Raw genomic sequence first — 11682 nt, 5'->3', positions numbered from 1 at the left:
GATACTTTCGTTTACACGCAGTTAATTATAGCTTTATACGTTGTTGGTGCGACATCCAAGTTCCTTTAAAAATGTTAGTTTTGAACCAGGTTTTGCTACTGTTTTTTACCCATTCTGAGTTTTGCTACTGACTTTAAAAATAAAATCCTTCCCTGATTATGTCCATCCAAGGATATTGTTATTGACGCTAATGAGGCTCAATTAATTTTGATAATAGGTACTACCAATATGTTAATTAATGTTTTTAGTTGGTAGTGTGGAAATAGATTTTTTTATGGCCCTCCGATTGGGATAAGTACCGGATAAAATTGTTGATTATGGTAATTTTATACTTTCAGGAATTGACCTTCAGCAATAGCATTGTGCGAAATGATACTGAATGTAGTTAATCTTTATTTTGATGGGATGACCTTTGATGCATGTTTTGCTTAACTGTTAACATGTTTTGTTAACTATCATTTCGAAAATGTTCGCATGAAACTATTTGATAATCGGTCCGATTGCTTCAAACTGTTACTGGCTTATTTTTCATTGACCTATATTGGAACTAAAGCTAACCTAAACTCAGTGGCGCGACAGCCCATAGAGGGCCAAGGCCTACAGTGCCCATCTCAGTTTTCTTGAGCTCTGGGGTGCAGGAGCAGATGTTCCGGTTAGGTGGTAAGCCGAACGCGAAACCCCCAGTGTTTAGTGCCCAAACATGCTTGGTACTCATTTATCGACCCACTGAAGGGCTGATTCTACCTTGCCCGGCCCGAAGATCGAACCCAGGACCTGCGGCACGGTAGCGCTACCTCTCAGTCACCGAGTTCCTATATTGGAACTCAAAGTATATTTTGAATGCGCTTAATCTGTAGTAAGTCAGAGAAACATTTTTCTTCAGCTTATGAATCGGTAGGAAAACACAGCACAAGGCGACTGTAAAAACTAATGTGGATTTGTGTGCAGACTCCTATTTTAAAATTTTTCCTACTGAGTTAAATTACTAAGATTATTTTAAATCATTTTATTTATAATGCTTGCATAATTCCCCAAACTTTGAGGCACGGTGCACCGTCACTTCAACGTAGCAGACTGCCGTAACGAAAGGGTTAATTTCAGGGCAACAAATAATAATAAAAATTTTAAAAAGTTGGAATTGTTTAGAGCTTTATTATGTCGGTACATGTCTGTTTTGTACATGATTTCGTAGTGTGGTTCAGTACAGATATTTTTTTTTATTTCACTCCGTACCGAGAACGGGTATACGTCTAGAATATATATACATTAACTAAATAAACCAAAACGAAGGGAGGAATGCACGGAATTTCTGCCTCTTCTAGATTATTTCCCCATAGTGAAAGAATTAAAAGTTTATTCCATAATTATTTGGTTCTATTTTAATGAATAAGTAATGGATCACTATGTGGGTGTTGTACGTTTTATTTTAGCTTTATACTTTCATTTCTAATTATATTTTCTATGTGAGATTATTTAATACGTTATTTTTAAAACCTATTTAATTCATGCTATGCCAAATAACACAACAGTAATTTGTTGGACGAAAAATTCTTTGAATAACAATAAGTAAATTCTATTTTTTCACCTTGTACGAAAAACGAGTATTCAACTAGTTCCTAATATTAATTGAAAACAAATGCATGTTTGAGAATTCCAGCACTGTAAGTTTGATAAATGCTGTAGAGAATTCTAGAAGAGAACAACATGCCTGCCGTCCGAACGTTTATATATAGATCTATATAATTACGAAACTTTATAATCTGTTAATCATCTTTTATCGTCAAAACTACTTAGTACATAAGAAATCAGAGTAATCTGTAAGGAAGAAAAATAATCAGGTATCAATCAACGTATGTAATCTTCTCGATAAGTTGCTTAAGAAAGATTATTGGAGGCCAGATAAGATTATCAGGATTACTCAATGGACAACAGCATTGCTAATGCGAAATTCTCAGATGAGGACAGTGATTGCATGTTCATTCTCATTACGTGAGTCAACATTTTGCTTTCAAAAGAGGTTTTTTTTTTTAATCAGTTTTGTTTGCGATATTTTAATAAAAATCATAAATTATTTGCCGACTAATTTCGACTTGGTCATATAAATAAATCAAATCTGTTTTAATTAAAATGCACGAGGAGAAAAAAAATTTTTAAGGAAAGCAAAATACTTTTTGAATGAGAGACATTTTAGATGGTTCTTAAAAACTGAACTCGTTACACATTTACTGTTACAAGCATTCTATTTAGGTTTGAAAATGGAGATTTTGCATCTAGATTTATGCATTTGTAATATATTGCTACGATTACGTAGTAGTACTTTATTTTACGTCGCTCTAGAGCTGTACAAGGTGAACATCCCTAAAAATGATCAGAAGACATGCCATCACAATTTTTATTCTCTACGGAGGGGGCTTCCTCGCTTCGGTAGCCCGTCGTCCTGCGCGCGAAGTCTAGCAATTTACAACAGAACAGTTTAACAAAGATAATGCGCACCCTCTGTCTCTTCGCAGGCTGATCAAATGATCGCCCACTTGCTCACTGACCACAGCCAGTGATGTTTGACTTCAGTGATCTACTGGGAACAGTGTGTTACAATTAGTCTATTGTGACGATTATGAACACGCTAAAACAGTTTCAATCCTTTAAAATATTGTAGTCAATGGCGTAGCGAGCTTAACTTGCGCCCGGGGCACAATACCTTTTTAGCCCCCCCCCCCATTCGAAAACTATATAGTATTATATGTAAAATATACTCCCGAATTATTAAATAAATAATGTAAAATAAATAAAGTCATAGGCTCAAGCTAGACTTTAAATTTGAGACAAAAANGTACACAGCGTTACGAAAAATTTAAGAAGGGTACACAAAAGTCATAAGTTTGGGAAGCACTGCCCAAGTAAATGCAATGGGAACTGAAATTTGAACTACTGGTATATTATTGTTTGCTGTTGTCCTCTCACACATAGTTTTTCTTATTCTGCTTACTGAACTTTGCTGCACATTTCGAAATTTTAAAATCAAATTACCGTATTATTTCTGCATTACGGTTCAGTGACTTGAAACTTTGCAAAGATAAATATGCAGTAAAATTCTAAACTTGCAGCTTTCACGAGTCCTGAAAAACAGGGCTAATCAATTCAAATTTTAAAAATCAATGTACTCCAAGTTCTTTAAGCCTTAAACTTTCTCCAAGAACTATTATAAGGAAAGAGTTATTCAATCGCATTAGCAATTACGTAAGTTTTGTGTTAAATTAGTCTAACCACGTACACTTTTAATAATAAAGCAAATATTCAGGTATTAAACTGCAACGGAAAGTATTTACCTGAAGGTTTTTCCAAAAATTAAGATTTAAAATCGAAAGCTATACATCAGAAAATTAATTCATCTAATAAAATTACGAATCTGTAGCGGTAAAAATTCAATATGGAACATTTACAGAAAATTGTGTGAAGTCCATCTTAATGCTAGTTCTTTTTCCTTTATAATACTAAGACAAAATTCTAAAGATTTAAATTTTTCCCAAAATATTTTCAATAGAAGTTTATTGAAATTTTAATTTCAAAGCTTATTAGTGTTAAAAAAAATTTTAAGATAGCTAATTTATCCACACATTACAAAATGTTTTTGCAAAGTAAATAAAATATATACATCTGCAGCAAAATAAGATTCGAAACTTAGATATTATTGTGCAACATATTCAAACTTTACCTCGTAAGTCAAGCAAATGGCGCGAAGGAGACTGAATTCACGATAAATCAAACACTTGCATATTGCACAAATATAGTACGGTAGATCACTTTCTCTTCCAAAATACTACCAATTTCATAGCAAACTATAAAGTTTATCACACAAAAAACTTTTACTGGCACAGCTTGAAATTTAAAAATTATGTGCATAACTTTAAAAAAATTTTGAACTGTCACAGGGGAAGCGCTTCATATACACAAACTAGTTTTTAAACTAAAATTACTAAAACTTCAAAATCTTTATTTTAGATAAATCAAATCTTAATGTTAAAATAATTGAAACAGTTTTGTCGTAACTAAGAAATTAAAATAAATATTATGTAGCATTGAAGTTCACTCAGCTGATCATAAAAGATGGATTTTATATTCTCATCGCTATACTTGAAAATGCAAGCAAATTAGCTTGCAATTTAAAGTAGAAAAAGAAATGCAAGTATATTTAGTTTACTTCAAATTGCAGCACCTTGTAAAAACTTAACCACTCAATACATCGAGTAAAACATTTGTATTCATCTTATTCAGGTTAAAAGAGCTTTAAATAACTAGTTAAAAATAACTCTCTCAGTGGCGCGACAGCCCATAGAGGGCCAAGGCCTACTGTGCCCATCTCAGTTTAGTTAAAAATAGCCGAAATAAAATAACTTTAGAAAGGAGAATTATAGACCTAACACCTTTTGTAAGGAGAAAAATACAATCTAGTTTTATACAAATCTCATTTTTATTAGTAAAAATTGTATATCTATATATATATACGTAAATTCAACATCTAAGTATATGATATATTGAAAAAGGAAACAAAGTTGAAATGTTTAAAAATTTTCAAAGAACTTTTAATAAAGTATTATTGTCAGCAATACATTTACAGTCATAAAAATCAAATCATATTTACAATCAAAAAGTACTGTAGTATGCAAGCATTACAAACGACTAAACTAAGTTTTTTTTGTTGCTCATATTTACACAATCCATAAAAATAAAAATAGTTTACTGTTGCAGTGTATCAAGGAGGTAAACTTACGAACGCTCTCCTCGAATTCGTCGTGCCAATTGGATGTCTTTTGGCATGATGGTGACTCTTTTGGCATGTATAGCGCACAAATTTGTGTCTTCAAACAACGAAACCAAATAGGCTTCACATGCTTCTTGCAATGCCATAACGGCGGAACTCTGAAATCTTAGGTCCGTCTTACAATCTTGAGCAATCTCTCGAACCAGTCTCTGAAATGGCAACTTTCGAATTAGTAGCTCGGTGGATTTCTGATATCTGCGAATTTCACGCAAAGCAACAGTTCCTGGCCTGTAGCGATGAGGTTTCTTGACTCCACCAGTGGCGGGTGCACTTTTGCGAGCGGCTTTCGTTGCGAGCTGTTTTCTGGGTGCTTTACCACCAGTACTTTTCCTGGCGGTCTGCTTTGTACGAGCCATTTCGATAAGAATTAAATTAATTGCTACAAGACTTCAATTTCGCTACTACGCCTGCGATAGTTATAACTATGTGATACGAATCAGGCCAGTTTATAAAGGTTCAAACTAAACGGAGTTTTATTGTCTCTTTCCTGCTTCAGTAGTAAGAGGTTGTATGCTACTCGTTTACATACAACCATCCTCTGATTAACAAAGATTTTTACTTTTTTTTTTATTTATTCGCATATATATGTAAGCTTGTGCGCTTAGTTTAAATATGGCTTATAAACCCTTCTACAAAGAGCCCAAATATTGTTACAAGGGAATTCGCTTCACTCTTTAGAGCGTTTGGCGGAAGGGTGATATAGCTGAGTCAGGTGAACTCATTTCTTTTTCATGTGCTGCTTAATAAAGTGTCCGATGGTTTTTGCAAGTGAGGTTCTTGCTGATTTAAGATCCCAGACTACGACAAGGTTGTTGTTGTTAATTTACGTCGCACTGGAGCTGCACAATGGGCTATTGGCGACGGTCTTGGAAGCATCCCGGAGGATGATCCGAAGACATTCCATCACAATATTGATCCTCTGCGGAGGGGAACTACGACAAGGACTAGTCGCGAGTTAGTTTCAAGAAATGACTGCTAAAACTCACTGTAGAGAATAAATAGAATGGCACAAATAAACAGAATGGCATCCAAACTCTTAATTTGGCAAGCCTATTTGAGAAAGGTCTATGTGAACATCAGACTAAGGTTGTGTTTTGTGACAGGCAGAAAGGTAACAGGTTTATGTACTATATCCAGCGTTTACAAACAAATAACAAACAAGCACTTTAAGATATAAAGTTGGTCCTACATCGCAGTCCAGGACCTTACTCTCTCGTTCGTCCCACTCTGTACACTTAATAAAAAGTTGAACTCTCTGAAAAAGGTTTCAATTAGGTTTGGTTGCATTAGAGCTACACCATGGGAAACATCCCCGAGGATGACCCGAAGACATGCCATCACAATTTTGATCCTCTGTAGAGGGGATGGCACCCCCACTTCGGTAGCCGGATGACCTGTAAGCGAAGTCGAGCACTTTACAGTAGAACAACTCAAAGGGGATAAAAGCGAGTAGCAGAGATCCCTCCCACATCAACAGTCAACAGTAGAACAGTTTAACGAGGGCCAATACCGCACACCCGCGGTTCCTACGCAGACTGATCCTAGGGGTCACCCACCCACACACTGACCGCAGCCAGTGATGCTTGACTTCGGTGATATGCTAGGAACCGTGTCTTAACAATCAGTCCACTGCGAGACCGGCATTTACAAGAATGATGTTGTTGTTGTTGTTGTTGTTGTTAATTTACGTCGCACTAGAGCTGCACAATGGGCTATTGGCGACGGTCTGGGAAACATCCCGGAGGATGATCCGAAGACATGCCATCACAATTTTGATCCTCTGCGGAGGGGATGGCACCCCCGCTTCGGTAGCCCGACGACCTGCGCGCGAAGTCGAGCACTTTACGGTAGCACAGTTTAACGAGGACCAATACCGCACACCCTCGGTTCCTACGCAGATTGATCCAAGTGGTCACCCACCCGCACACTGACCGTAGCCAGTGATGCTTGACTTCGGTGATCTGCTGGGAACCGTGTCTTAACGATCAGTCCACTGCGGGACTACAAGAATGAAGAATATAAATATGGATTGAAATATGACAAATTTTAGCACAATACATCAATCTGCGGGTTTGATTGCTCAATACTCTTATAAGCACATCTTGAGCTTGACACAACCTCACACATACACACAAAAACCCTCAAAATCTTCGAACGAAGAACCATGGGATTGGGGGGCTCGATCTACACCTCCTAGAAGAAAAAGAGGATCCGATCCTTTTGCAGTCCGAAGGTTGTGACTCCTCTAAGGTAGTGACTTCTTTCTTATTTGCCCTCCCCCCCAGTGCTCATTTTATACCGTTCCTTCTGACTATTAAAGTGATCCGTGCGAAGGCCTTCTTTCTTCTGGAAGGTGTTGGTTCGATATTTCAGCATTAGTCTGAATGCATCTTTCTTCCTCTTTCTGTATTTTATGCTATATAGTCGTCGATTCATCATCGATTTATTATTTATAACGATATTTTAACTGCAAATTATTTCTTTATCCTTTATTTAGGGGCCTCCCTGGCCGAGCGGTATCGCCGGTCCAAACGCTTTGTTAAGCGTGGAGGTAGCGGGTTCGAATCCCGCCGTAACCCTGGATGTATTCTTTGTGATGTCTTTCTCTCAATTGTTCTATCTGTATTTTCTACTTGACAATGACTTATAAGCCTATATTGAGCACACAAGTCAGCAAATATATGTAATTTCAATAAAACCAATAAAACCAATCCTTTATTTAAAGATGCATACACACTGATCTCTATAGGATACCGAAAGATCAGTTTTTTCCGGAAGTATCTATCCATAATTATTTATTGTTATTGCTAATTTTTCGATTTCGATTATTAGTTGGATTAAATAAATATTAAACACTTAAAACTAAAAAAGTTCGTTTATTATACTACAAAAGTAGTCATATGATACCTTTTATATAACATATCATACAGATATTTAGGGTCCATTTTCCGATAATAAAACAAAAACAAAGGTTATATTTACTTTTTAATAAATATGTCAACTTATCCATTCATTTATTTATTCTTATTTTGGGACGAAAAAAATTCACTATTATTGTAGCCGGACTTCTGTTGGACTTCTTCGACCAAATCGATGCTACTATCTCTGTAAATTTCTAAAACCTTGGTCTTCCGACTCGAAAAGTCAGAAAGCGGGAGTTTTAGAAAAATAGAATAAAACTAAAAAAAAGATAAATTCGTGTCAGACAATGCTTAAAAGATATTTCTCCCAAAATGCTTTACAATCACAAAATTGCTTGCTTACAACTCCCAGGATATTGCCTCAGTGACCAGGATATTGCTCGTGTGACTGTAATGTTCTCTTCCATTTCCAAAGTTCTCTTTTCATGAGAAATGGTTATTTAATGAATCGTTTACAAGCAACAAATCGCATAAAATCCGTTTTGACGCTGACTGTTATTGGGAGGATTGGCGAAGTAACTTCAATTTTACAATTGCACAACCAAAGAAAAAAATTACATAAATAAGGTATGAAAATTTTACAATCATACCTCTTCAATGGTAATTACATATTTCAAAAATCGATTCGAAGTAGAATTTAAAATTTACCAACTAATAGAGGCTCAACAGTCCTTTTAGAAATTGTTTTCGCACTAATTAACTATCACTAAATGGAAATACTTCTGCCCAAATATTGCCAGCATTCTGTTGCTGCCCGAACTTCTTTTAGAGAATAGCTAAAATAACCCCAGTTGACGACACTGTTTTTAACATGCTTTCGTGTTTATAGCAAAAGATATTAACTGCTTTCCGACTAGCTAGAGCTATTAATTCTCCATTGGAGCTCTTGCCAGACGTAAATGAAAGTTTTAATTTTTTCTTGGCCAATGCTAGCATAATTACCAATGTTATCAGTATCACCAAACGGAATTTATCGAATCAAAATTGCGACCATCTGAATCTCTCAAATTTTAGATAGAGTTCTGTGTTCCATATCAATGCCAGTTTTAATGACTTCCTGACTGTTTCAAACAGAATTAATCTTTATAGTATCAACTAAAGGAATTTATTAACAAATAAAATACGACTTATCTTCAAATGGAATATTCGATTTTTGATTAAGGCTTTGCGCTGAATGACAAAAATTTAAATTTCTTCCTGACAACTAGAAATAGAATTTGACTTCAAATATAATTTATTGTCAAACGAAATTTCGCTACAATTTGTCAAGCGCTAGTCAGAAAGTTATCACTTTCCGACTAGCTAGAGGGGTCAAATTCTAACAAAATTTCTGGATCTGTTTATAAGTTGTTTCTTAAATATTATGCAAAATTTATTACCAATCCGATTGAACCTCCCTGATTTTATAAAAATTTTGTATTTTCTAATATACCCACGACAGAGTTTAAGCAATTAGAAGACTTATTTTCTTGGCGAAGATTAATTCAAAACTGAATTGCAAAATTTAAATTTTTTAATCGAAATAAAACTACTACAAACTATTAGGATACTTGCATATTTCCGATATAAATTTAACTACTGCAGTTTATCACTAATACGTGCATTAAGCTTAAATATTTTGTCGCTTATTGAACAACAATTAGTACTTGAACGGATCTAGTTCCTTAACTGGAGATTTTACTAAATGGCATATTACTACTTAACGCTAAGAAAATATAAGCAAAATTCAATAAGCAAAAATATTTCAACTGTATTGGATTAAACTAATAAAGCTCGTTTTTGAAACAGTTTAAATGTTCTAGTTTTAATAAGGGCTTATTAAACAGTTCCTTAAACAAAACATTTTACATTCATTTTAATGAAAAGTGTCAATTTCAAGCACGCTGAACTTAAATATTAAATTATTCCGCTTAAAAATTAGATTAATACTAAAAATATGTCTACAAAATTAGTCTATACTAAGATTAGATTTAAAATTAGAAAAAGATGAAACAATTAGTAAATATTACAATTTTAGAAAATCCCCGAACCTAGAAAATACCAAGCAAAAACTACAAGCTTATTTATGAAAAGTTCTTAGTAATCGTACTAATTATGAAAGATTCATGGAGCAGCTAACAATTTTGAAATAACCAAATAAGTAATTGGGCTTTGAAAACTGCTTTCAAATAAATTTAAGGAATGTTTAAAAAAGAACAGGTTTTAAAAAAAGTAAACAGACTAAACCCTGTTAATCAAAAATAAATACGGAACTTTTCGGTTAACCGGGCACAAGAAAATTCAGCTATTTTCTTTTTTAAGCAAAAAAAATTTAAAAAGTTACGGGAGGTCTGCATTTTTTGGTAACATTCCGCTTGCACCAGACTAACCGATAGGTATACCAAAAATGCATGAAGATATTGTTTTATATTGTTAGCTTAAATGTCAGTTTAGTTTATAAGAAGATTAGACTAAATGCTTCGCTTTTTGCCATTAAATTAAGATTAGATAAAACTACATTTTTACCTCTGTACTGCTGATAACATTAAATATTTCGGTTCAGATTATTACAGATTTATGTAAATCAGTTGCGTATCTAAATTTGATGCTCGTAACGGGTACTGTATTAAACGGGTACTGTTACTTCATAATACAAACTTAATAAAATTTCCAAACACAATTACGAAAGAAAGTTTAAATACATTAAAAACAATCACCGTAATAAACAAGCTTTTAATAAGATGTTATTTTCTTAATGTGCACAATTCTAAAAGCAAAATGCGCTTTTGGAGTATAAAAAGTCAAAGCTAAAAGTTCATGCAGGCCATTTTTGTATAACACTAAAAAAATAGTTCATAACAGTGTATTATAATAACATAGGATGTTAAGTGTAGCATAGAATTTACAAACGCTCTCGGCGAATTCGCATTGCCAATTGGATATCCTTTGGCATGATGGTGACTCTTTTGGCATGTATGGCGCACAAATTAGTGTCTTCAAATACTGAAACCAAGTAAGCTTCGGCTGCTTCTTGTAAAGCCAGAATTGCGGTAGTTTGAAATCTCAAGTCTGCCTTATAATCTTGGGCGACCTCTCGAACCAACCTTTGAAATGGCAATTTTCGAATCAACAGTTCGGTGGTTTTTTGATATCTACGTATTTCACGTAGAGCCACTGTTCCTGGCCTGTAGCGATGGGGTTTTTTAACTCCTCCAGTGGCGGGTGCACTTTTACGAGNTTTGTCAGGATTTGTTTCTTCGGCGTTTTACCTCCAGTACTTTTTCGGGCTGTCTGCTTTGTACGAGCCATCTCACTAAAACTCAAATGTTCACAGGTATATAAAACTTTTAATGAATTAAAGTATGCAGACTGGCACCTAATGTAGGTCGTGGTTGGTAAAGGATCTTTGTCACTTGTTTATATCCTCTCTTATATAAAAAGGAATGAAACTAAGAGCAGGCACTTTTATAATCGTTGTAACTTGTAAATAAGGATCCCAATCTTTCAGCACGACATCTCAGGCAGCAAATGACTGTTGATGATGATGTGGGGGGGATCTGTGCTACTCGCTTTTATCCCCCTTGCTGTAAGGTGTATCTTTTGTGAGTTGAGTTGTTGGTGGTGAAGATGATGAAGATGATATGAAGAAAGTGTACGCTGTTCTTGAAGAAGCGAAGTAAATTTACTGTGCAGATGAAAATTAAATATTTTTTCCAAAACATTTTTGGAGAGGTTGCTTTGATAAAATGAAAAAGAAACTAACGTTTGGTGGTTCCAACACTTTTGGAGAAACATGTTCATCAAAACAAAATTCTTAATAAATAAAAAAAAACTCTTTTTCCCAGGCGCTCAGAGAAGCTTAAGCCAATAACTTAAAGATTTGTAACTGCATTTAATTAAGGGATTTGAAAACTGGAGACTAGAAACGCTTAGTTGAAATTAAAAAATCCACTAAGTTCTTAA

At 34.7% G+C, this 11682-nt stretch overlaps 1 protein-coding gene across 1 annotated transcript; it reads right to left on the bottom strand.

Annotated features, from left to right (window-relative positions):
• Nucleotides 1-4550: 4550 nt before the first annotated feature.
• LOC107437497 (histone H3.1) lies at nt 4551-5263 on the bottom strand. Its single transcript, XM_043053723.2, has one exon. The coding sequence runs from the start codon at nt 5173-5175 to the stop codon at nt 4765-4767; it is 411 nt and encodes a 136-aa protein (XP_042909657.1). The 5' UTR covers nt 5176-5263; the 3' UTR covers nt 4551-4764.
• Nucleotides 5264-11682: the final 6419 nt, after the last annotated feature.

This window comes from Parasteatoda tepidariorum, chromosome 5, assembly GCF_043381705.1.
Source record: "Parasteatoda tepidariorum isolate YZ-2023 chromosome 5, CAS_Ptep_4.0, whole genome shotgun sequence".
NCBI lineage: Eukaryota > Metazoa > Arthropoda > Arachnida > Araneae > Theridiidae > Parasteatoda > Parasteatoda tepidariorum.
The sequence above is the reverse complement of the archived record's forward strand: the minus strand, read 5'-3'. Positions and strand labels throughout refer to the sequence as shown.

Coding starts and splice junctions, on each gene's coding strand:
- LOC107437497 (XM_043053723.2), bottom strand. CDS start 5,175: ATGGCTCGTACAAAGCAGACCGCCAGGAAAAGTACTGGTGGTAAAGCA.